Source organism: Protopterus annectens, chromosome 6.part0 (assembly GCF_019279795.1).
Source record: "Protopterus annectens isolate FY-2018-M chromosome 6.part0, PAN1.0, whole genome shotgun sequence".
Classification (NCBI taxonomy): Eukaryota; Metazoa; Chordata; order Ceratodontiformes; family Protopteridae; genus Protopterus; species Protopterus annectens.
Window position 1 is genome coordinate 396,659,734 of NC_056737.1, and position 25,799 is coordinate 396,685,532.

General features: G+C 43.1%; 1 protein-coding gene across 2 annotated transcripts in view; it reads left to right on the top strand.

The window, feature by feature from the left end:
• Positions 1–564: 564 nt before the first annotated feature.
• The window catches only part of MAX (MYC associated factor X), a 944,516-nt gene continuing 919,281 nt past the window's right edge, over positions 565–25,799 (top strand). The window contains exon 1 of one of the 2 annotated variants that reach the window (XM_044074137.1): positions 565–1,097. In XM_044074137.1, coding sequence (XP_043930072.1) covers positions 1,062–1,097 — 36 coding nt within the window. In that variant the 5' untranslated portion in view covers positions 565–1,061. The remainder of the gene's footprint in view (positions 1,098–25,799) is intronic. The other variant, XM_044074138.1, reaches the window with a different exon arrangement.

Genomic DNA, 25,799 nt, shown 5'->3' on the forward strand with positions numbered 1-25,799 from the left:
TACATAATACGGTAAGATAACTGTGCTCTGTATACCAGCTATGCTTTACAATAACCAATACACTACTGTATGTTACTATGGTGTAAGCATCATACCATTCTTTACTATGCATCTGCGTTGTGACAGAAGAAAAAGTCTTCAGGACTGCCCACTTAATCAGGTTAATAAAGCTTTAACCAATTAACTATCTCTGATGCTTGGCATTACTGATGGACTGAAATTCACAGCAATTTACCAGGACATCAAAAACGTTATAGAATATAAAGGAGGGTTAAAATGTATGGTTGCGCACAGCACTTTAACCTGCGTATACACATTACTTACTGAGGAAAGTGGAAGACACTGAGGCCTTCCTCCACACAATAACGCTGTCTCTGCAGGTTTCAGCCAATACAAGAAAACGTTACATTTACACTTTACAGAAACACTTGTAAGTTATAAGAATATATCCAACAATAATTAATAGGAGTATGTTTTAATAATCTTCTCCAAATACAACAATGCATCCATATACAACATTCCAAATTATACCTAGTACAAAACATAATCCCATTCCCAGCCTACTTCCCTTAGATGTAAACAGCCCGACTTTCATACAGCAAAGCTGCACCCACATGTATTTCCTAGATAGTGCCGTATTACTTCTTGTAGATCTTTGGGGATTGTAGTCATTCAACTTAAACAAGAACTACAACTTGCTTAGGAAAAGCGTGGCATTTATGCTAGCCCATTTGCTTTTCGCCAGAACCTGCCCCCACAGCCTCGCCTTGTGGAACGTGTAGTTTAGTCAGGTGCGTCGTGCTCTGCAAAAACGTCACAGTTCTGTTACCTAAATACCACATTTCCCACAAATCAGCGCAACTGGAGACGAATAACAAGAAACTGTGTGTACAAGTCACACCGTGGGTGAGTCACGTGTGGGTTCCGTAGATCTCGCCTTAACTGTCCTCACCGAGTCGTCTCCTTGTTCATTTGTTTTCTTTTTTTTTCTAAAATTTATTTATTTATTTTTGTTTTACTCCATCCCAAGATAAGGTGTACACCGTACAGTTTTTAAAAGCATGAGCGATAACGATGACATCGAGGTCGAAAGCGACGTGAGTCCGAACTTTACTGTATATTAAGGAATAATAATAACAACTACATATTTCTAAAGAATATTAGCCGATCTTTTGGTGATTAGTTCATTGTTTGAGACGATTGTAATAATCTTCGAGATTGTCCCAGGTCGTTTCTTTTCCGTTGTGGTCGCCAAAGAATTGTCGAGTTTGGTACATTTTTTTTTTTTGCCTTTAGAAGTTTCCTTGCGACCCCCTCCCTTGCCCGCTTTCAGTGATCCTTGTGTTCTCTGCATGACTTAGAGAGATTGTGTACTGGCATTTATTATATGTGGTTTTGTTTTCTTCCAGGAAGTTCAGCTGGGGTTTCATTCAGTGATACGTCCCCTCATAAGTATTGACCTGTTTGTTTCTGTTTTCGGTAATGAATGCTGTGAGGCTCGTGTTGACAGGAGCTTGCGACTTCCGGGTGGCGGCCCGAGCGGGTGTGTACCCTCCCTTTTATGAGTGAGCGCAGGAGACCTCAGTCTCTCAGAGCTGGAGGTATTGGGCGACAGCGGGGCCTGAGAGGCTGTGGTGAAAGCGCGCTGCCCCTTTAGGCCTCAGCTTCAGGGTTACAGGGGTGGTGGGAGGGGGTGACTTATTGGCAGAGATGGGTTGTGTAGTCGCCAGTGAAGTACAGAGGTCAGCATTGTGTTCTCCACGCTGACAGTTCACTGGAAAATATAATCCGACATCCCAATACCAGTCCTTTTGTTTTGCATGACATATATTTATTTTAATGTATAATTTTGTATGGGGGTGTATTAGAAATGTAGATATTTATTTAATTTCAGTATTTTCCAGTTATATCTCGGAAATGGATGGGTGATACCCGTTTATTATTATTTTGGTGTTGCAGAGCAATTTGTGTGCTGGACGCGTGTAGTGTTTGTGTTTCTCCTTACCCCTGTTGTGTTACTGCCAGCCTTCCTTGTGCTGCATTTACTACACTAGCAAGTGTGCGGTTCTGTTTATATGTCACGTGTCATTCTTTGTTATTTTGTGTTTGGGGGAGTCAGATGACTGCAGATTCCTAACAGTACTATGGCTGAAATTACAGATTAGATTTGTTCTGTTGTGTAAGATTTTTAACCAGGTTCAGATTAATTATAATTTGTTTTAAATCTACACGGTGTTTGCTTTATTGGTCGATGAAACGCATTAAATACTCGGTTGCGTTAATTTATTCCTAGTTATTTACAGAATGTATTGATTACTCATATGTGACTTCTGTTGTCTGTGCTAATGTAACAGGTGCAGTAAGCAAATTTAATGTATTGTTTAGGCTAGGTAGGAAATTGGATTATATGCTGCAGTGTTGCATTTATCTCTTGAGAGAAACTGGTGATTCGTTATTATTTTACCTCACACGTTGTGTGTGTGTAATTGTGCAGTGTGAAGCATGGGCCATATTTTTTTCATCTTCAAGTTTGTACTTATCAGCAGAGTGCAACATAAATAACATGCATGTTTTTTGATAAATTTTAGATTGTACATCTAAGCGTAGGAGTTGAGGCTGACTGCTAAGTAAGGTTGCTAGGCTGGAGAATTTTTTTCCAGCCTTTTTAGAGTTTCTGTTATTACTGTTATCATTGGACTCAAAAATGAGAAGTAGTTAGCTCTGCTTGTATTGTTTAGGTGCTGATGATCTGATACATCTCAGAATTGTTACTTTTGTAGCCTTTTTTGAAGTGGCAAGCCTGCTTCTGCAGCATCTACTGTGTAGCAGTCATAGGCCAGTGTGGTTTGTTGTGTTTCATCACCTAGCATTAATCACATAGGTGGTTGGTTGTGTCATTGTTGCACATATTGTTAAATTTATGTGCTTTGACAAGGTTTGAGCAGTTAGCAAGGCATGCACAGGTATTGTCGGTTGATGTGAAGGTATGGTGGCTTGCCATTCAGCTTTACATGGCTTCCTATATACACCATGTCACCTTCAATGCCATAGTGCTCCACGCTTGAGTGTGTTGATTCTTTTTTCCCTTTGTCATCGTTACTTTAACCAACTATAGGTAGTCTTTTTATCATTTTCTTTATATTTTTTACTTCTTATGAGGTGGCTTTCACATTTTTATTTGTTCTATTTTTTCAGTATCACTGTCAATAGTTGCCATCAATTTCATTCTCTGTCATTTTGCTGAAAGAGAAATCAGCAAGGCAAATTTACAGCATAGTCATTTCACTGAAAAGCCATTTCACGGGGTAACAGCTTTGTGCGACTGTATTCCCCCATCAAGTTTCTATAAAAAGTAAAATAGCACTGGGCAGTGTATAGAGACAGCATACTATCTTCTTTTCTATTGCTAGTCTTCTAGCACTTGGCATCCTAATGCAGTTTAAAATTGACTTATTTTAATTGAAAATAAACTCTTCCTTAACATATCAGATTTTGTCGGCAAGAGAAGACATCATCTTATCCTTGACTAAAGTATGGGTAGCAAGTCCCAGCAAGCCCTTTTCCATGTCTTTTGTGGAGATTTGTGACAGATCATCCACTCCAGCATGGACTGCAATCATGCCATAGTCATACTTGCATACTTTAGTAGTAGATAGTTTAGAAGTTGATAATGGATACTGGAGGCAAAGCTGTCACATAAAAGCACTCTACTAATGTCGGTAAGATTGTCCGTAGTACATATGCTGCACCTGTCCCACACAATATTCAAAGCAGACATATGTTGAGGCACTTGGATATAACCTTCCTAGATGAAGTACATATAATAAATGCCCTCCACAGCCCCAAATGCACTCTTTTGAAACAACATCCACATCAGTATATAAGAGCTACATCTCAGGGAGCCTCCATCTCTAAGCCCATAAGGTAAGCCACCGCACAATCCAAACATTCTGGTCATTGGAGACTCCATTGTGAGACACACTGATGTCCCTCTCACCAGGCTGAGTAAGGAGAAAGTTATAGTCAGTTGGTTATCAGGGGCTAGGATCCGGCACATTACGTACGCACTCAGGTCATTGGACTAAAAGTACCAGTATGATTCAGTCATAGTCCATGTTGGAGTAAATGACCCGAGACATATCTCCCTAGATTACATGAAGAGAGACACCAGGGAGCTCTCTGAATATGTCTCAGGCTGGTACGAGCCTAGCATTGAGCAGCATTTTACCTTCTCCAAGGATGATGCCATAATATGAACAAAAGGTGATTGACTGACTTTAATAATTGACTTAGTTTCTGGTGCCATTCTAAGGGGTGCAGTATTTGTCCGCATGGAAGGAGATGGTTAATGGACCACGCTGCTTTGCCAGGGATGGTCTACACGTCTTCCCTTCTAGACTTTCGAATATTAGCTAAAACACTGTCTTCCCCCATGGCACCTTTTTTAGGCAATGCCAAACTGAAAGTACTTGCGAAGTAGTAAATCAAAACCAAGAAAATCTAAAGGTATTACTGCTCAATGCTAGGAGTCTAAATAAAAAAACTCCACTCCGTAGAAACTCTCTCTACCCTAGAGAATGCTGATGTCTGTGCTGTTACTGAGACCTGGTTTAAAGCCACGGAGATCACACCAACAATGCAAGATTAGAACAACTTCTATAAATTTAGATAATCACTACACAGATGGGGACTAAAGGTGGAGGTGTCTCTCTTTACGTCAAAAATAAATATATCGCAAGGCTGGTGAAACAGGAAAATGCACTTGAGCTGCTCCATGTTTAAATCACCATAGGCAAATTCCAATATCACTTCCTTGCCAGCTATGGGTCCTTCTGTATGCCCCGAGAAGCCCATACCATGTATTTAAACTTGTTAGAAACACTAACCATCCAAACCAATACCATATTCATGCGCAACTTTAATTATCCCACTATTAATTGGGAATCCTGTAAGACACCAAACATACATGCACAGAGATTCCTGAATTTTGTAAATGCAAACTCCCTGAACCAGATAGTCAGTACCCCAACTAGGGGTACAGCCATACTGGATTTGTTCCTCACTAATATGGGAGAGTGATGCAAGCCCCCTAATGTAATGTCTTCCCTGGTAAGGTCAGACCACAGAATGGTCTCCTTTTGAAGTAAAAAATAAAACCTGGACTCCCAGCAAAACCTGGAATATTCAGGAACTACTCTAAGGCTGACCTCCTGCTATTAAGTGATAACCTGTTAAAATTTAAAGCCCCCACTAACCCTGTGAACACTTTTGCCTGTGCAGAACTGTTCACAAAAACCATGTGCAAGCATGTTAATAGCTGCATAGAAGCAGCTGTACCCACCAGGAAGAATACAGAACTAACAAAAAAAAAATCCACCCTGGTGGAATCACAAAATCAATAGGCTGTATAACACAAGGAATCAAATCATGGCAAAAAGTAGGAGGTGCAGCGCCCAACATGATAAAAGCACTGTCGTCAAACTAAACAAACATCTCGCAGGACAAATTAAGTCCACTAAAGCCAAATTTAAGGTGAATTTGGCCTCCCAGGCCAAGGGCAACCACAAGTTATTCATTAGCAATGTCTGCAACCTCAAAGGCAATTTGCAGTTGTGTGCGGAGCTCATTGTAAATGGAGCCACCTGTACTGAGACAGAAGATATAGCAACCCTACTGGCCGATTAAATTTAGCTCCAGTGTTACTCCTGTCTCTCCCCTTCAACCTTCCCTCAGGCAAAACCATGAAGTATAACTCCCCCTGCTATCACTGGGGAACAGATCTGTAATGCGCTCTCTAAGGCCAAGAACACTGCATCAGTGGGCCCAGACAATATCCCAGGATGCCTTCTAAATATCATGAAACATGACCTATCAGGGCCTCTGGAATTGCTATTTAACTGTAGCCTCCAAACAGCCTTTTTGCTTCATGAATGGAGAACAGCAACAGTCATCCCTCTGAATGAAGGTGGGCCATCTACAGACCCTGGAAAATACAGATCCCCAAGTCTCACTAGTTTTATATGTAAAGCCATGGAAATTAGCAATAGTGATATAGTAAATTTCCAGACACTGGATCCAACCCGGTTTGGTTTCGTCAAGGGCAGATTATGCTTACTGAACCTGGTGCACTTCTTTGAGAAGGTCACCAAAACATTGGATGAGGGCACAATGGTTCACACTGCCTACCTTGACCTGGCCAAAGCATTTGACACAGTACCCCTCTCTGGCATTGTTGACAAACTCAAGAGGTTAGGCACAAACCCGTATGTCACCTGATGGATAGCCAGCTGGCTCACAGACAGGACCCAGGAAGTTAGAATTGGAGTCCATCTCTGTCTACAAAGAGGCCAGTCACAAGTGGAATCCGTCAGGGATCAATCCTTGGACTGCTCCTTTTTGGCATTTACTTCTCTGAAGTCAAGGCCAATGTCAGTGGTCTCTGGCTGACTAAATTTGTAGATTGCAAATTATGAGCTGTCATTGAATTCCATACTGGCGCAAATGTTCTCCAGGAGGGGCTGACGCAGACAAACAACTGGTGTCAAAGCCATGGACTAAAACTAAATGCCAAGAAGTGCATAATAGTATCCTTTGGGAAGTCATCCACCCCTGATAACTATCATATGGACAACACACCCCTTAGTTGACCCAGTAGTTAGGGACTTAGGGACACAGATAGTAATCTAGTCTTTGACCATCACATATCTGTAGTAGTGAGAAAGTCCTGGCATGTTGTGCAACTTACAGACAAAGGTATGGCATCCAAGGCCAAGGGAGTCACTGTTCCACTGTATTCTGCATTCATCAGACCTGTTATTGAGTACATTGCCCCTTTTGGTGTTTACCTAACCGGGCGTATCCAGCAATTGAAACAGCCACAGAGGTTCCTCACTAAATTGCTTAAATAAAATGTCGTATGCAGACCGCCTCAAGGCTCTATCCCTGTATTCTGTCTCCTACAGACATTTAAGGGTAGATCTATTCCTGACATATAGGGCACTGTCAGACCCCACTCTGGACCTCCTGCATATCTGCAAAACAAACAGCACCAGACTTGCCCATTCTAAGGACTTGAACCTTGCCTGTGATGTAAATAGGACCTGCGGGAGAAACAGGTATGTATTCAAGAGATTGTCCCATTTCTGGAATAGTCTCCCTATCAATGTAAAGCAGAGTTTCTCCCTAACCTAATTCAAGTGCAACTTGGACAGTTGGATGGGGAACAGAAGTTTCATCCCTGGTTTGGTACCAATGTCTCTAATGGACACGGGCAGTCTGTATATGCTTCATCTCCCAGGCCCTAGCTTGTAATTGTTTCATCTACCAAGTCCCTGCTTGCAGTTATCAAGGGTATTAGAACTTGTCAGAGATTTGGGATGCATGGCTAGGGTTAAAAAGGCCAATGTGGTTGTTAGCCTAGTAAACACCTGTGAACCTACTACTGCTGCTGTTTCTTTTATGGACACAGTTAATCAAGCTGGAAATACTGGTAAATTCGTATCCTCGCTCTTTCTCAACCTCTCAAAAGCCTTTGATACAGTCTGCCATCCCCTACTCCTCAGTAAACTCTCCACCGTAGGTATCCCCTCCCCAACTCTAAACTGGTTCACTAACCATCTAAAGGGCAGACAACAGTCTACTAGATGGTTCAACTCTTTCTCTCCATTTCTTGAGCCTTCTTCAGGTGTTCCCTAAGGCTTCATCTTAGGATCCCATCTTTTCAGTATTTTTATAAATTATTTGTACACCAATCTTTAAAAGTGTGACTCTTGTACAATATGCAGGTGATTCAGCCATCATTTGCTCTGCTAATTCAACAGCAGAACTTCTGCAGATAAGCCAGAATGCCTTTATCACTACTGAAATGTGGGTGGCTAATAATCATCTCGCTCTAAACCCTAAGAAAACCAAATTGCTATTATTTACTCCCGAGAAGAAAACTCCGTTAATAAGACATATTTCACCATTCATTCTCAAAACAACAGTACTATAGAGGGTGTCTCTCTCACTAAATTACTAGGAATAATGCAAACCATCAACTAGGCCCCTTCTGTAGACATAAAAACTATCTTAACTGTTCTACCAAGCATACTCTTGCCTTAAAGAACCGCACCCACAGACTCAACATGTTTGTTTCAACATGGTTTGGTGTTTCCTACATTTTAACACCACTCTGGGACTGTTTAGAGCTTTTTAGATATTTGTATATGCAAGTTCTGACTCTGATCACATGGGGTCTGGCATCTTGAAATAATTCTGATTGTTTAGTCTGCCTCGAAGTATCCCAGAATGCACTGTTTGTCTCCAAAAATTGCATCATGTCTGCCACTTTTCCCTAAAGCTCCTGTCAGTGCACTGATTTTAGAGGCATTCACTGCTGTCTTATATTCACCTACTTTTGGGTAAAATGTTATCCTTTTTCAATGACTACTTCAAACACAAGCAGTGCAAATGATACAGAACAAAATTGAAAAGTGCATTTTATTGCTCTTTCTTCTTAGAAATGCTAACTTGATTTCTTTTGTGAAGGCTGAAATCTAGTTCTCCAAGGTATCTCCCCTTACCCTTTACACTTACCTTCCCTAGCTAAAAGAGCTAAGGGTAATTTGACCCATTATTTGCATGTGATTGATAGCTCACAGCAGGTGACCAGACTAATGTACTGTTTTCTTGTCCGCCTTTCCTTCCTTACAGTGGGAGACTTTTTTTTTTTGTTGCACTCCTCCTGTCAATTTTAGAACCAAGCTCCATAGCACTGGGAGTAATCACTGCTTTGCAAAGCATCAAACTCCCACTTATTTTTCCTTCCTGTTTGGTTAAATAACCAAGAGATGATACACTAAAACACACACCTGCCCCTTTGCTCTACAAAGATGTAAACTTGGATTCAATCCCAGCTATTGCCATGCATGGCATGCCCAGCAAAGACTGCTACTTAGCACTTGCCATTATAGTTTGATAGATTTATCATAAAGTGATTACTGGCTTCAAAAATGCAGCCTCCCAAATCCCAGAACTGGCAACTCCTTCAAAAGATTTCACATAAATCTGTTATAGACAATCAACACAAGTGAGACTTTTGTTCACCCTTATAGGGTGTAGGGGGTTGGGCATGGCTGCTCTGACATCACAACATGGGAGGTCCACTGGCTCTTCTACAGAGCATGCAAATCCGGCAGTGCTTGCATCACTTTGGGGGAGGAAACGTCCCTGTAACTACAGCAGGAGCTCTGGCAGATATGACATCATTTAAGGGCCAGCTAGTGGATTTTCAACTTGGTTTTCAAAGTGAAAATAAAACCGTACTGAAAGGTAGCAAGCCGAAGAGGTAAAACAGTTCAGTGGATTACTTTTTAAATCTGCAATTCTGATTTTTTGAGGCTGTATCAACTAACAGGGACTAAACGACAGCAGGTTGAGCAGTCTGCTTGAATATCCCGTTGTCCTTTAACCTTTATCCTACCTTCTGTCCTGCATGGGGTTCCTTTCCTTAACAATACCAAGCCCTCCCTAAAATCCAAGCTTGACTCAAGTGACAACAAGGTCGCCAAGTTTGCAACCAACGCAAAATACTCTTCCCTTCATTGCATCTCTCTAAAGTCACTCAGTTGGCTCGAACTTCCACAAAGCACACAGAATTATTTACAAACCCTCAGACTGCCCAGCCTTTTCTTCCATCTTAACCCACTACCATCCAAACAGACCACTTGGCTCCAAAAATCAATTTTTCTTGCATGTAGACAAACCTAAACTCCAAGCTGGTGACATGCTTTATTCCTTCTCTATTGCCAGGCTATGGGATTCTCTCCCATCCGCTATCAGAACCTCCAGCAATCTCTCTCCCTTCCTTTTAAAAATCTCTGCGGCAACACCTTGACACCCTTTGACAGTGCAGATGTCTCAATTCTCATCCATCCTTAACCGGACTCCCCACACCTTAAGTTGTACTCCCCTTAGTTTACATCTTCATCTCTTCAAATTTTCCTTTATCACTACTTAAAACATGTATAATTTCTGTGCCTCATTATCTCTCTTTGCCCCCACTCTGCCCAGCACTGTTGTGCTGCTTATACTCTTAGAACATCTTGTAAATAAACTACTTTTATCACCATATCATCTCTAAATGTGTAATGATGTGATGACTTGATTAGTATGTAACTTGTAACTGTATAAATCTGTACACATCATGTGTTTGTACGCTTATTTTCTACTGTTGTCTGTATCTGCTGTTTTGAATTTTAACAAAAATACTTTTTGTTAAAATTCAAAACGGTATATACCAACTGCCGTGAGGAGCTTTTCTCTCTGGGCCTCCACTGAAAATGGGTTCTTTTGGCCCAGTGGACTTTCCTGGTAAACAAATGTCAATTGGTCACTAAATAAATTATAGTAAATTAGAGGTGCTAATTTGGAGGCACCCCTCTCAAAATGTCATGCATGCAGTGAGTATTGAACTATTTACCCCTGGCTACAGAAATGCAACATCCTCATATTGATGGCACTACTGTCATATATTGATGCTGTTAAAAAAAATCACTACCAAAGTCTCCTAGGGCTATTAAGAGTAGGCAACAGTAGACCTTATGAGTACATCTTCCAGATGCACACATTTATCAGTGTCTCACCAGTGACATAACACCTCGGTGTCTATTAAGAATAGATCTGTTTCTGGAAACATCTCTAGTAGTTGGGTGTGACTCCATTGATAGACGCTAGACTCCATGCTCACCAGGCTAAACAAGGACATAGTTAGTTAATTGCCTTTCAGGAGACTTCATTGTTGACATATCAAGGGCCATCAGGATCCTCTTCTCTTTTCTAGTAAGTATAACTGTCCACTCCAGCATAGACTACAATCGTGTCATAATCTGTCACACATCCCCATAAAAAGGCATACAAAAAGTCAATCTGGGATTTACTACCTGTACTTTAGTCAAGGATAAAATTATGTCTTTTCTTCACCTTGAACAATGGCTAGGTTCAAGGAAAAAATAATTGCAGTCAACAGTAAGCTAAGTAGCTGATATCGTTCCACGGGAGGGTCCAGTATGCATCTCCCTGAAATGAGATTATTGGCAGTCCTACTTGCTTTTCAAGAGATGGGTCTGCATTTCTCTTTCAAGTGTTTCTGCAAACTGGCCAAAGCCTTTGATGCCCCTTTCATGCCATTTTATGCAGAGTTCATCTGATGAACGTACCAAGCTGCCATGTAATATAAATTGAACAACAAGGTGGCCCTTCTCAGTGCAGTGAGTCTTGACTGCAAACTGTCTGATTTTAGAGGCACTTCTGTAACTGGAACGAGTCCATGTTTGTGTTGTCACTAGTGTAGTATTCAAGTATAATGAGGGCACCCCGCAGAGTTCTATTCCTTTCATGCCATCAAGCCCCTTGGTAATGGTTGAGGTGTGTTAGTGTTCTTCAGGAGTTTTATCCCTTACAAAGTGATACTCCATGACCCCCCGCCCAGCTCTTCAAACTCCAGCTTACACTTGGTAAGTCATAATTTCAATTTAATGTATTGATTCCCTTCTGTGACACTCCCCCACCCCCAGGATCAAAAAAACTTCCCAACAGTCTGTCTGTGTTCATGTTCACCTGAAGGATTAGTAATAGCTGACATGTTTCCATATCGTCCAAGAGTGCCCCCAATTCATATTCCTGTCTGAGAAGGCCATGAAAGTGCTCATGTGTATAAAACAAACAAAAAAGGTGTAGTGTCAAAATAAGTGGAACTGGATTCATTTATAAAGATGTGGGAGATTAGTGTTGGGGCATTGATGCACTTGATGGAGACTCTATGGAAGATCAGAGAGAGAGAGTCTTGCTGATTAAGGTGAACTGGGATCTGGTGTGGAAAGTCCCCAGTAAACGTAGACATTGGCCAAAAGAGTGAGAGTACTGTGTGTATTATAACACCAGCAAACACCAAATACATTATTCAATATTTGTGTCAGACAGTCCCAATAAATCTTTCCCATGGGGCATTCTCAGAACATGTTTATATTGTCAGCTCCCTCCTGCAGTTACCTCCAGCACTGTCTTGTTTCATCCTCAGTCTTTCCTGCCTACTCAGGGCAATCCTCAGTCTGACAATATAAACATGTTCTGAGAATGCCCCATGGGAAAGATTTATTGGGACTGTCTGACACAAATATTGAATAATGTATTTGGTGCAAAGGTTTGCTTAGATTGGAAGTTATGGATTTTTGGCATTGTATCCCAAGGGGATCCCCGGTAACTGCCTATACTAAAAGTTTTCTAGGTCTTGAATAGTGTTATTATTGTGTGCAAAACGATAGAAAACGAAGGGGAAATAACACTGAGTTACTTGCTCACTTGTGTGCCTTTAAAGTCACTGACCAACAGACCTGTATTCTTTCGCAGTGGAAAATAGTACTTGCCAGCCATGGGTGTCTAGATTGAGGCGTGATCACCTAATGGTAGAAGATTTTGAGTAGCTTAAGATTTCTTTTAAAGATGGTTGCAGTAATGAATTGTATGCTGAGCAATACGCATAGTATATGTAGTTATATAACTAGATATGTTTTAGTTCTGTTACTATGTGTTTGCGTTCTTTCTTTTTTTTTTCTTTTATGTGCTAATGTTCAAAAACAACTAAAGTCTAGTTCAAACAATTGTTTGCAAAATATCCCTCTAAAAGATGGTTCTTTGATCTTTTGTCAACTACTCTTCAGTAGACTGGAGTATTACACTTCTAATATTTGGTATGCCCAACTTTTCTTATATTGGGTTAATGCAAATTTCCTGGATCAGATTGTGTGATATCCCACAAGAGGTGGTATTATCTTGCACCTTGTTCACACAAACTCTGCTCTATCATTTTCCTTGCCCCTGCCTGTCATCTTATTAGTTAAGTCTGACCACAAATTGGTTACCTTTGCCTTCAGGATATCCAACACATGGTAACCAGTGCCACCCTCTGTAGAGACCCCAAAACAGCAAATCATCTTCAATTGTACAATGAAATCTCCTCAGTCTACCTTTGCTAACCCCACAATGGATATGGGCTATGCAGATCCCTATGCAAAGAATCCTTATGCTCATTTAGATAAATAGGGTTGACTGAGCAGTCCCCATCAGAGTCAAATTCCGTTGCAGATTTGACAGAAGGCTACTTTGATTGGTAGATATTAACAAATTACGCAATAGAAAGAAGCTGCTTAGATTACCTTGTAAGACAAGAATCTTCCGGCCCAAAGAGAATTTAAAATGCTTCACCACTACACTGAAGGCAGCTGTAGAGACCAGTATAGCATCCAGTGAACGTAGGCTAACTTCTGAGATTGTGAATGATTTATAATATGTTAAAAAAAAAAACTAAAGAATAATTATCCTTGGTTTTAGAAGCTAGCCTTTATTCACAGTGCAGATAAATTTGCAGCAAACTTCAAGTTACAAATTAGCAAACTTCAAACTTTTGTGAAGGGAGAAGTGTAAGATGGGGGAGGGGAAATGTTTAATGTATACATAATATTTTCTCTCTTTGGAGTCTGTTTTCAGGATGGACTCGGACAGGCCTGGCATTTCTTTAGTTTTATTTTTTGCTGTCATCACAGATTTTGCCAATGTAGAAAGTTTGAATGTGAAAGATTGGAAGTGGTGCCAAATACAGAAAGGCAAAGATAAGGGGTCTGCTGATTCTTAGTAAGCAGAATAACACAAATGTATTTAGTTTTTTAATTGGTCAGTGACCATAGCTATAAAATATTTTGTCTAGAGGCATTTACAGTATAAAACAGTGAAGTTTCTTGTTTTTGAGGAAGCTAGACCTTTCATTGCTTAGTCTCCCACGTGTGTGTCCTTTGAAGTAAAGGAGATTATTCTACACTGCTGATCTGTGTTGCATGAAACTAGTTTTGATCTTAACAGTTGGCAGTGTCTTTAGAATTGGACGGTAGCTGCCACTATGTAGACATGTTTGAATTATTCACATCACTAATCTAAACTTCTATTTTGCGAACGGCGCAGTGGCGTAGTGGTTGCATTATTGCCTCACATCAAGATGTTCTCCGGTTCGATTCTCGGCTGGGGTGCCTTCTATGTGGAGTCTGCATGTCCTCCCTGAGTTCGTGTGGGTTTTCTCCTGGTTCTCTGGTTTCCTGGCATGCTATGCTACAAATGCATGCAATTGGAGCTTTTCTCCCTGGGCCTCCGCTGAAAATTGGCTTGTTCCAAGCCGGACTTTTCCAGTAAACAAATGTTAAATAAATAAATAAATAAATAAATAAATAATGAATATAGTGGCACCTACCATTTCAATCCTAAAGATATTGCCATTGTATTAACCAGTACGTTATTTGCAAATTTCCCCTCTAAAAGTGTCCATTGCCTCTCAAAACGTACTTGAGTCACCCCCTTGCCATGTCAAAGGATCCTATTAAGTTACACTTCAAAAACACCTCTTCAGTGGGTGCCGACAGAATACCAATATTTTATAATGGTGTCAAGCAGTCTTTTGCTGATTCCCCCTCCTTAATAGGTTCATAAGTAGGTACTAGGCTATCTGCCAGAGGGCATTTATAAGCCTAGCCATAGTGTGTCAGCTTTCGCCGCCCCATTGATTAATTAACTGATAGTCTGTCAAGAAGAGCCAATGAAGTGATCCCAGAAGTGTATTTTCTGTTGCCCATCCACTCGTCAAGGTTTCTTTTGAAGAGTGTTAGTGAGGGTCTCTGCCTAATGTAGTTAGGAATTTTGTTCCAAAGCATGGGGAGTCTCTGTGACAGGAATCTGTCCCTCCAGCAATTCATGGGCGTTTTGTTTTTCACAAACGGGATGACTATGCATTTTTTTGGCATTTAGCTTGAGACCATGACTTTGACACCAGGTGTCCGCCTCAGTAAGGCCCTTTTGGAGAATGTCTGTGTCAGCCGGGAGAGTCAGTTATGGCTCCCAGTTTGCAGTCATCGGCGAACTTGGTTAGCCGTAGTCCTCCTGTGTTTGCCTGTACTTATGAGAAGTATATGCTGAACAGTAGGGGTCCCAGGACCAAGCCTTGTGGGACACCACTTGTGACTGGTTTAGATTCGGACCTGGAGCCCGCTATTCTTACCGTGTGAGTTCTGTCTGTAAGCCAGTTGGCAACCCGTCTCGTGACGTAGGGGTTTATGTTCAGGCTGGTGAGTTTTTCTTTAATTCCCGAGTGGGGAATGGTGTCAAAAGCCTTAGCGAGGTCAAGGTAGGCTGTGTGAACCACCTTCCCTTCATCTGTGGCCTTGGTGACTGTCTCGAAGAAGTCAACCAGGTTTAGTATGCATGATCTGCCCTTAACAAAGACTAACTGGATCAGGTCAAGTGTTTGGAGGTTCCCGATGTCTTTGTTAATGAGTTCCATGGTGATGAGTTCCATAGCCTTGCAGACCAGGCTAGTCAGGGTTATGGGGCGATAGTTACCAGGGTCAGTTGTGGCCCCTCCTTTGTGGAGCGAAATAACTGTTGCTCTGCACCATTCTGTGGGCACGTAGCCTGTGGAGAGGCTGAGGTTGAACAGTGTGTTTAGGTGGGGAGTTAGTTCGTTCTGTAGTTCGTACAAGACGCAGCCTGGGACACCATCTGGCCCCATTGACACTATGCATTTGTCTTTTGAAAGGGCTGTTTTCATCTGTGCATCTGAGATTTCTGGGACACTGCATATTTCCGGTATTGTTGTGGGCCCTTTTGGGGGTGGGAGGGGGGTGAAGTTTGCACTGAATCTATCTGCCAGGATGTTGGCAATATCAGTAGGTTCAGTATATTTTGTGCTATTTTGCACTAGCTCAGAGCATATCTGCGAGTTGCCACTTAGATTCTTGACCTAGCTAAAGAAGGCTGTGTGGTTATCTTTCGAATCCTTGGCTATTTTTCTTTCGAAGTTAGCCTTGGATGATTTTATGAGGGACCTTAGTTTCTTACTGATACTGGTCAGAGATGTCTTTCCTTCTTGGGAGTTTCTTTTTTTTGAACTAGTTTCCCCCTTCTGTTGTATAGCCTGTTTATGGCAGGGGTCCACCAGACTGGTTTCCTCCTCTTAGGGGAGTGAGTCTTGGTTTTGCTAGGGATGGCATGATCCATGCATCTTTGTAGGTGCTCATAGAGTGCATTTGTAAAGGTTCCTGCATCTTGGACACTGTTATCCTTTAGCGTGGGGGCTGTGAAACTTACCACCTGTGTCTTAAGTAAGGTGAAGTTTGCTATAGAAAAGTTTTTCACTGTGATTTCCTTGGTTAGGGGTGGTGGTGTGGTGTGGACATCCAGAGTGATTAGTTTAGTTTATGGTCTGATCTAACCAGTGATGGGTTGACCTCCAGTGTGGACACCTGTGGCCCATGTTGGTGATGACCAAGTCCAATATGTTTTCACCTCTGGTAGGGGAGTTTACCAGCTGATCCAGGGCATTTGAGTTGATAAATTCCAGGAAGCGCTGGACCTGAGAGTTTGTACTTGAGCAGTTTTCCCTTTTAATGGTAGGGTAATTGAAATCGCCCAGTATCAGGGTGTTCAGTAGGACCTTCATGTTTTCCAGTGTCTCCAGAAAGGCAGAGTGATGGTCCTGGGTCATGGAGGGTGATCTGTAGCAGGCCACAATTTGCATTGCAGATTTGTCCGATGTTAGTTGCACATTGATGATCTCAGAGGTATCATGCTGCGCCACTAGCCTGGGGGTGCAGGTATCCTTGATGATTATGGATACACCCCCTCATTTCGTGTTTCGGTCCACGTTCTGTGGCAGAAATGTGTAGTATGAGTTGTAGCCCGGTAGTGCTGGGGTGCTCTGTGGAGCCTTGAACCAGGTTTCAGTGACTGCACAGATGTTGGCGTTCGCCATACTGAGGAGTGCTTCGACCGCATGCATTTTGAGATTTAACCTCCTGGCGTTGAGTAGCATAACCCTCATTTTTTTTTTTTTTATTTGTGCTGTTTATGGAGGTGGGTTTGACTTTTTTAAGCCTTACCTAAGCAAGGCACTATGAGGGCAGGAAGAGCCTTGGCCAGTATTCAGAAGCCCAGGGGTGACAGGTGCAAGCAGTCTCTTGCGAAGCAATGAGGCTTGTCAAGCATGTCGTCCCAGGCTGACAGACACTGGATCCTCTTTGAATGATACCAGAAGTTTAGCCAATTGTTGAAATTGATAATTTTCTCTTTATACTATTGTTTCATTCTTGGTGAGGGCAGGATGCTACTCAGTCATACCCGCCAGGGCTAGATGATCAGAGAGCTCTTCCATGTTTCTCTTCATGTAGTCCAGGGGGGTACGTCTTAGGAGCCTGTTTATTGCATTTTTTGTGTTGCACTTAATTTAAAATAGTTTTTTCTTAAAATTGCATTTTACCTGCCTCTGACCTAGCACACACGTGTTGGGGTCATTTACTGCACTGTTCTGATTAGTTTGCTACGTGTGTGTCTCTACTATCCTTAAAAACAAAAAAATCTTGCTATTTTCCCACTTTCTATAATTTAAAAAAAGTTCAGTTGCAGAGTTGCTGTTCTGAACTGTTTGTAAGTTTCTTGGTGGCCAGTGCTTACTTGGGCTAAAGGGAAGTCTCTATGTTCACCAATGGCAGTGGTTAACACTGAGCAGCCTGCCTGTCCCTGTAGGAGTGGTTACTGCCTATAAACTGTAGTTTTATTGGCCATTTTGGGTCAATTCCAAACTCCCTGATCTCTCTCTTAAAACCCTGCAACTCTTTTTGCGCGGTCTTGCGCACAGAGCAGCGTTGGGCAGAGCCGGTTAGCTGGGGTATACTATTCCTGGCTCAACAAAGTCTGCGCTGCAAATTTGCCCTTAGAACTAGGCAAGCCTCAACTCAAGTGCTTCAGATCAACTGCTCTTATTGCAGCACTTGCATAACCCAATCAGCACTTGTCCAGATCTCCTAGACAGCACTATTATTTTCCAAATCTCCTAGACAGCACTATTATAATACAGCATAAGACCCTTGACTGTCCGCAAGACAAGTGAAATTTACTTTTCCAAGCATGTCCAGAGGTCAGCTTCAGGTGTACTTTCCAGTTCATCTGGTGGAATTGGGCATCCTGAGGCAGTGTCACAACTGCCTCATGTATACAGACAGCCCTCTCCTCTTACCTCTAGACACGAACACTTGTGAGAGATGCAAATACACAGCCAGACTGGAGGCTAAGCGCTCAACCCATGACTGTAACAGACAGTCAAGAGGAGAAGAGACACACTAGCATCACACCACCAGTCACACATGGATCTACAAAACAAGCACCGGCAAAACATACACAAAAACATATTCGGAGGCACTAGGTACCAATCTGAAAAAAAGAAACAGTGCCTTCCAAAGCAGACAAGCAAGCAACCTGCACCTCCAAACACAAGCCAGAAAACACACAATTCACCTCAGCAGTGTGCCTCACGACAGCCCCTAAGGCAAAACACTGTACCCAACACGCTAGTAATAGGAGACTCTCTAGTAAGGCACACAGATGTTCCACTCACCAGGCTGAACAAGGAGAAGGTTACTGTCAGCTGCCTGTCTGGTGCTAGGATCCGCCACATAACACAGGCACTTAGGTCACTCCAGAACAAGTATGACGCTGTCATTGTACATGTTGGTGTGAATGATCTAAGACGTACCTCCCTGGACTACATGAAGAGACATTGAGGAGCTCTCTGATCATGTAGCCCAAGCTGGTATAACCCTGACCTTGAGTAGCATACTACCTTCACCTAGAATGATACCACAATACAAAGACAAAATGATCAATTTCAACAATTAGCAAAGCTTCTGGTGCCATTCTAAGGGGATCCAGTGTCTGTCTGCCTGGGATGACATGATAGACAAGCCTCGCTGTTTCGCCAGAGATGGCTTGCGCCTGTCACCCCTAGGCTTTCGAATACTGGTCAAGGCTCTTGCTGTCCCCATAGTGCCTTTTTTAGGCAAGGCTCAAAGGACAAACCAACCACCGTAACCAGCACAGGTAACCAAACACTAAGGGTAATGCTACTCAACGCCAGAAGTCTTAACCTCAAAATGCACGCACTCGAAGGCACTCCTCAGTATGGAGAAAATCGACGTTTGTGCGGTGACGGAAACCTGCTTCAAGGCTCCAGAGAGCACCCCAGCACTACCAGGCTACAATTCATATCATACCTTCTGGCCTCAGTTACCGGATCACAGTACAAAGGGCGGAGGTGTATCCATATTCATTAAGGATACCCACATCTCCAGGTTAGTGGCGCAGCATGATGCCCCAGAGATCATCCATGCGCAACTATCAGCAGGCAAAACCACATTTCAAGTTGTAGCCTGTTATAGATTGCCCACCATGTCCCAAGATGCTCACTCAGCATTCCTTGAGGCATTGGAAAATATAAAGGGTCCTAACCAACACCATAATTTTGGGTGATTTCAACTACTCTGGTATAGACTGGGCGAACTACCAAAGTTCTAACTCCTATGCCCAGCATTTATAAATTCAAATGCATTTGAACAACTGGTATGTTCTCCCACTTGAGGGGACAACATATTGGATTTAGTCATCACAAATATGGGCGCCCATTGTATCACACCCATTATCACTCCCTCTCTGGTCAGTCATCACAAATATGGGCGCCCATTGTATCACACCCATTATCACTCCCTCTCTGGTCAGATCAGACCACAAACTGATAACCCTGGACATCCTCACCCCTCCACCTCCCCCAGTCAAAGAAATCATTGTAAAAAAACCTTTCCAAAGCAAACTTCAAACTACTTGCATCAGAAGTGGAAAGCTTCACTATTCCCTTGCAGAAGGATAATGATATCCAGGATGCAGAATCCTACACCAAGGCACTTTTATATACATCTTCAGGATTGCATGGACCGTGCTATCCCAAATAAAACCAAGTCTCCTTCCTCAAGCAAGAAGAAACCAGTCTGGTGGACCATGGCCATAAGCAAACTATACAATAAAAGGAGGAGACTTCAAAAAAAGGCCAAATCTCAAGTAGAAAAAACATCCCTGATCAGCATTAGTAGGAAATTGAGGGCCCTCAAGTCAACTAAAGCCAATTTTGAAAAGAAAGTTGCCAAAGATAACCATAAGGCCTTCTATGGTTACGTCAGAAACCTAAATGGCAACGCTCAGGTCTGTTCTGAGCTAGTACAAAATGGAACAAAATACACTGACCCCACTGACATTGCCAACATCTTGGCTGACAGGTTCAGTGCAAATCCCCCCCCCCCCCTCACCACATACAGGGCCTATTACTATTCCAGGGGATTGTGTAACCCCAATTATTACTGATACGTTGACTGGCTCCATGGGACCAAATGGTGTCCTGGGCTGTGTCATACGCAAGCTCCAAAATGAATTAACCCCGCATCTGAATACCCTGTTCAGTCTCAGCCTCTCGACAGGCTATATGCCCATAGAGTGGTGCATAGCAACGGTGGTTCTGCTGCACAATGGTGGGCCCACAACCGACCCTGGGAATTGCCGACCAATAAGCCTGACCAGTCTGATCTGTAAGGCAATGGAGCGAATCATTATGGAACTCCTAAATGGAGAGATTGGGAACCTCCACACACTTGACCCCACACAGTTTGGCTTCGTCAAGGGCAGATCATGCCTCCTGAACCTGGTGGACTTCTTTGAGACAGTTACTCAGGCTATAGATAAAGGAAAGGAGGTACACACTGCTTACCTTGACCTTGCTAAAGCATTTGACACCATTCCCCATTCTGGTATTATTGATAAACTCACCAACCTGGGCATAATCCCTTGCGTCACAAGATGGATCGTAAACTGGCTCTTAGACAGATCCCACAAAGTAAGAGTAGCGGGATCTATGTCCGAATCCAGACCAGTAAAGAGCAGTGTGCCTCAGGGCTCTGTCCTGGGGCCCCTCCTGTTTGGCATATACTTCTCAGAAGTACAGGCAAGCACTGAAGGTCTGTGGCTGACCAAGTTGGCGGACGACTGCAAACTGGGTACTATAATAGAGTCTCCGGCCGACATGGACATCCTCCAGAAGGGCCTAAATGAGACTGATGCATGGTGTCAAGGCCATGGTCTCAAGCTAAAGGCTAAAAAAATGCGTAGTAATCCCCTTTGGAAAAAACAGAGTACCCGAGAACTTCCACATAGGAGGTAACCCCCTGAAATCTGAAGAAGTAATAAGGGATCTAGGGACCCAGGTAGATAGTCGGCTTTCCTTTGATAACCATGTTGCCAAGGTGGTTAGAAAATCTTTCTGTGTGACCCATCTGATCACGAAAGGGTTCGCGTCACGATCTAAGGATGTAGTGGTGCCCCTCTACTCTTCCCTCATCGGACCCATTATTGAGTACAATGCACCAATTGGAATGTACCTGGCTAGGCATCTCCAGCAGCTGGAGAGACCACAGAGGTACTTCACTAAGTGGATTACTGGCCCCAAGCAGTTGCCTTATGCAACACGATTGAAAAAACTAAGGCTTTTCTCTGTTGCATACCGCCTTCTCAGAGGCAGTCTCTAACATACAAAGCCATGTCCAACCCAGAACTGTTGAACATGCTCCATCTTAGCAAAACCAAATCTACTTGAGCTACACGCTCTAGGGATGTAAACCTCAGCACAACAATGAATAGAACATGCTGGAGGGATAGATTCCCTTTGCAAAAACTTCCCTTGCTATGGAACAAGGTCCCGATCCCCTTGCTATGGAACAAGGTCCTGATCTACATAAGAGAGAGTCCCTCACTATCACTCTTCAAGAGGACCCTTGACGAGTGGATGGGTAACAGAAAATTCACACCAGGGATCATACCAGCAGCTCTACTAGATAGGAGCCAAGGGTACTAGCTGCTAGATCAAGGGCCTAGGGAACTAACCAAAGGGGTGGTGAATACCGCACAATGTGGCGTGGGCTAATATATGCCTTCGGGCAGATAGCCCAGTGCCTACCTATGAACCTAGGACATTCACACCAACATGAACAATGACAGAGTCGTATTTGTACTTGTTTTGGGAGTGACCTGAGTGCTTGTGTTATGTGGCGGATTCTGGCTCCTGACAGGCAGCTAACAGTAACCTTCTCCTTGTTCAGCCTAGTGAGTAGGACGTCAGTGTGCCTGACTATAGAGTTGCCTATTACTTGTGTGTTGGGCATGTTATTTCGCCTTAAGGGCTGTGATTGTGCGGCACACTGATTTTGTGTTGTATGTGCCGTCTTGATGTTCATCGTGTTATCCTGCTGCAGTCATCACACTTGAGTTATCCTGGCGTCAGGCAGTCCCGCAGTCGGCCCGAATTCCAAAGTCTTGGTCCGGCATCGGTTGCTGTCACTTCTTCCCTGACGTCAGTGCGCCAGGGGTGTATAAGAGGCATCCAACGCCATTTTCTTCAGTCTTTCTTGCCACGCGGTGCCCGAAGCAGAAGCAGTTCGCAAGTGCCGGTCGGCCGACACCTGAGATTTTCGATTTGAATTTCTTGCCTCAGTCCGATGTCAGAAAAAGTTAACAATTGCATTTCTTGTGGGAAGCAAATATCTCATAAGGACTTCCATTCCTATTGTATTCCTTGCCTAGGCCCAGACCACGATGTCACAGGTTGTCGGTTTTGCGCTAGGTTTAATAAACGAACGATCAAACACCGTTTTGACTTTGCACGGCATTACTTTGGTAGGAAATTTAATTGTCATGCCGTCGGAGCAGCCGACTACCGCCATTCATAAAAAATGCAAGGATAAGGACAGGCAGCCTAGGAATAAGCCAGACACCGAGGCCTCAGTTGGGCCTGTCGCCGGTTCTCCCGTTTTCAGTGAGGCGCCTACGCAGCCCTGACGACCGCAGAACTGGAACCCCAGACAGCTGCGGATTCCCAAGCGGAGTCTACTAGGCCGACGCAGCCATCTACCGACACCGGAGCAGAACTAGACACCGGTGCAACGGAAACACCTTTGGTTGCAGAAGGTGTCTTCAGACCGATTACATTCACCATTAAATCTTATGCTAAACTTAAAACTCCTTTAAAACCAAAGAAAACTGTACATCAGTCTACAGTTCAAGGCCCCCTGCCTAAGAAACAGATGCTTAAGATGGCTGAAGATTTGATTACCCTTATCCGGGGTTCCCATCCCCCTCCTGATAAAAGACCAAGACAAGAGGAGGATTATGCATCCACTGACCAGGTTTCTCTCTCCTCAGATTCTTCTGAGGAACAGGATTACAGTTTTCCACCTTATGAGGATTCTGATGCTGAAGATTCTATTCCATTCCCTCAGCATCTCCCCCTGAAGACTACTCCTTTGAGGAAACTTTACATACCATGAGGGAACATTTCAAATGGGAAGGCCTGGATTACTCAGATTCTAAGAAAGGGCTCCGAGAGTTCCTTTTTACTACCCCAGCACAGACCTCTTGCTATCCCTCCTGTTTTAGATATTGTGGATGATGTTTACTTGGAGTCTAGTTTAAATCCAGACTCTCTACCTCCTGCACCAGCCAAACCAGACAGATACTACAGAGTACCTGACTCTCACAAATTCCTTTATAAAAGCCCTGTAGCTGACCCAGAAACAATTTCCCAGGGTCCTAAGGGAGCAAAAGCTTCTATGGCTAAAAATCCTGTGTCCTCTGAAAGGGATTCCAGAGCCCTAGATAGATGGGGAAAGAAAATATACACCTCAGCAACTCTGGCTATGAGAGCATTAAATTGCCAGTTTCACATGTTGAAATATCAACAATTCATTATGTCTCAGTTAAAACAAAAAAAATGAGCACACATTCAGAACAGCCTGAATTCAAGGAAATGCAGGATCTGTTGCATGCAGCTGAACCGGTGGGCAAACATACTTTACAATGCGGATCTGATTCATTGGAAGCTTCCTGTAGAGCAGCTGTTACTGGCTCTGTCATACGTAGACATGCTTGGTTAAAAGAACAAATCCTCCCTGACCATGTTAAAGCAAAATTATTGGATGCACCTTTACAACAGGATGTATTATTTGGTGTCAAAGCAGAAGAGGTTTTAAAGAAAATGGAGGATAAGGCAAAGTCTATGCAAACAGTCAAGGATTTTTTGCAGGTACAACCCCCTTGTTTCAGCAGAAATTGGCCAACAAAAAACTGGTCCTTTCCAGCTTCAGACAGATCACAGAGGGGCAAATACAGACGCCCAAGGGGCAGAGGCCAGTCACAGGGCCCTTACAAACCTCGCCAATGGGGTTATGCTACCAAGAAAGGAGGAGAAGACAGGCCCCAGGCTAGCAGAAGGACAAACACAATGACACTCTCCTCAAACTACCAAGCAAATCTCTCCTCTCCTGGCAACTCCCTTTGGAGGAAAACTAGCATTTTTTGCAGACAACTGGCACATCATCACAAAAGACAAATGGGTTCTAAACATTGTCTTTCAAGGATACAGATTCCACTTTCATACGTTACCAAGGATCAAAGGAATGCCAAACCTGCTACCAAATCAATGGGCAGAGGCACAAAAACAAATTACAGCTCTCATGAACATGAGAGCCATTCAACAGGTACCTGCACAGGAGCAAGGACAAGGATTTTACTCAAGACTTTTCCTAGTCCCAAGAAAGGACAAAGCATGGAGACCCATTCTGGATCTTTCAGTTCTGAACACCTATCTGCAAGTACCAAAATTCAAGATGCTAACACTGCAGCAGCTTCTTCCCATGCTGGGCAAGAATGCTTGGCTTGTCACTTTGGACCTCAAGAAGCATACCTGCATGTCCCTATCAGACAAAATTGCAGAAGATACCTCCGCTTCATTGCAGGTTCAACGCATTATCAATTCTCTGCACTGCCTTTTGGCTTATCTACTGCACCCAGGGTCTTCACAAAATGCCTGGCACCAGTAATTGCATACTGCAGACAAAGAGGAATTCAAATGTACCCATACCTGGACGACTGCCTTATTCAAGCAGAAAGCAAGGACATTCTTTTAAAGCATTTGGCATTTGTCAAACACCTTCTAAGTTGCCTAGGGTACACAGTAAACGAAAAGAAATCAAAACTAGTACCCTCACAAAACATAATATTCCTGGGTGCCAGCTTGAATACAACGCCCCAGATGGCTTATCTCATGGCAGACTAGCAATGACAGCTGTTTCAATATTTCAAAATAATGGCAACAAAGACCCAACTCCCTGCAAGAAAAATTCTGCAGGCCTTGGGATTCATGGCATCTTGCATACTACTAAAATTATTTGCACAACTGCATATGAGAAAATTACAATGGTACCTGAAAAGTGTATGGACTCAGCACAGCCACAGCTTGGAAACAATGGTACCACTCATTCCCTGCCTTCAACAGGAGTTTCTATGGTGGGCACAGGCATGTCACCTCAAGGGTCAGCCTTTCACCTTACCCACAGCCAGGCAAACTATGACAACAGATGCATCGGACTATGCCTGGGGAGCACACATGGCAGGGCAGTGCATTCAGGGCAAATGGACTACAGATCAGAGACACCTGCATATCAATCAAAAAGAAATTTTAGCAGTGCAGAATGCCCTAACAGCTTTCAAGGACCTTCTACACCCAGGACAACTACTAATAAAGACGGACAATAAAACAAGCAAGGGGGCACACATTTCTACCCTCTATGCAGGCAAGCCGTGACCTTGTGGAACACTGCACTGTCTTACCAGGTTCAATTACAAGCACAATTCCTGCCAGGAAAGAAAAACACATTGGCAGATGACCTAAGCAGAAACATCATGGATCCACACGAATGGAAACTAGATCCACAAGTATTTGCAATGATAGTTCAAAAATGGGGACGCCCAGACATAGATCTGTTTGCAAGCCCCCACAACTACCAACTTCAAAAATTTTG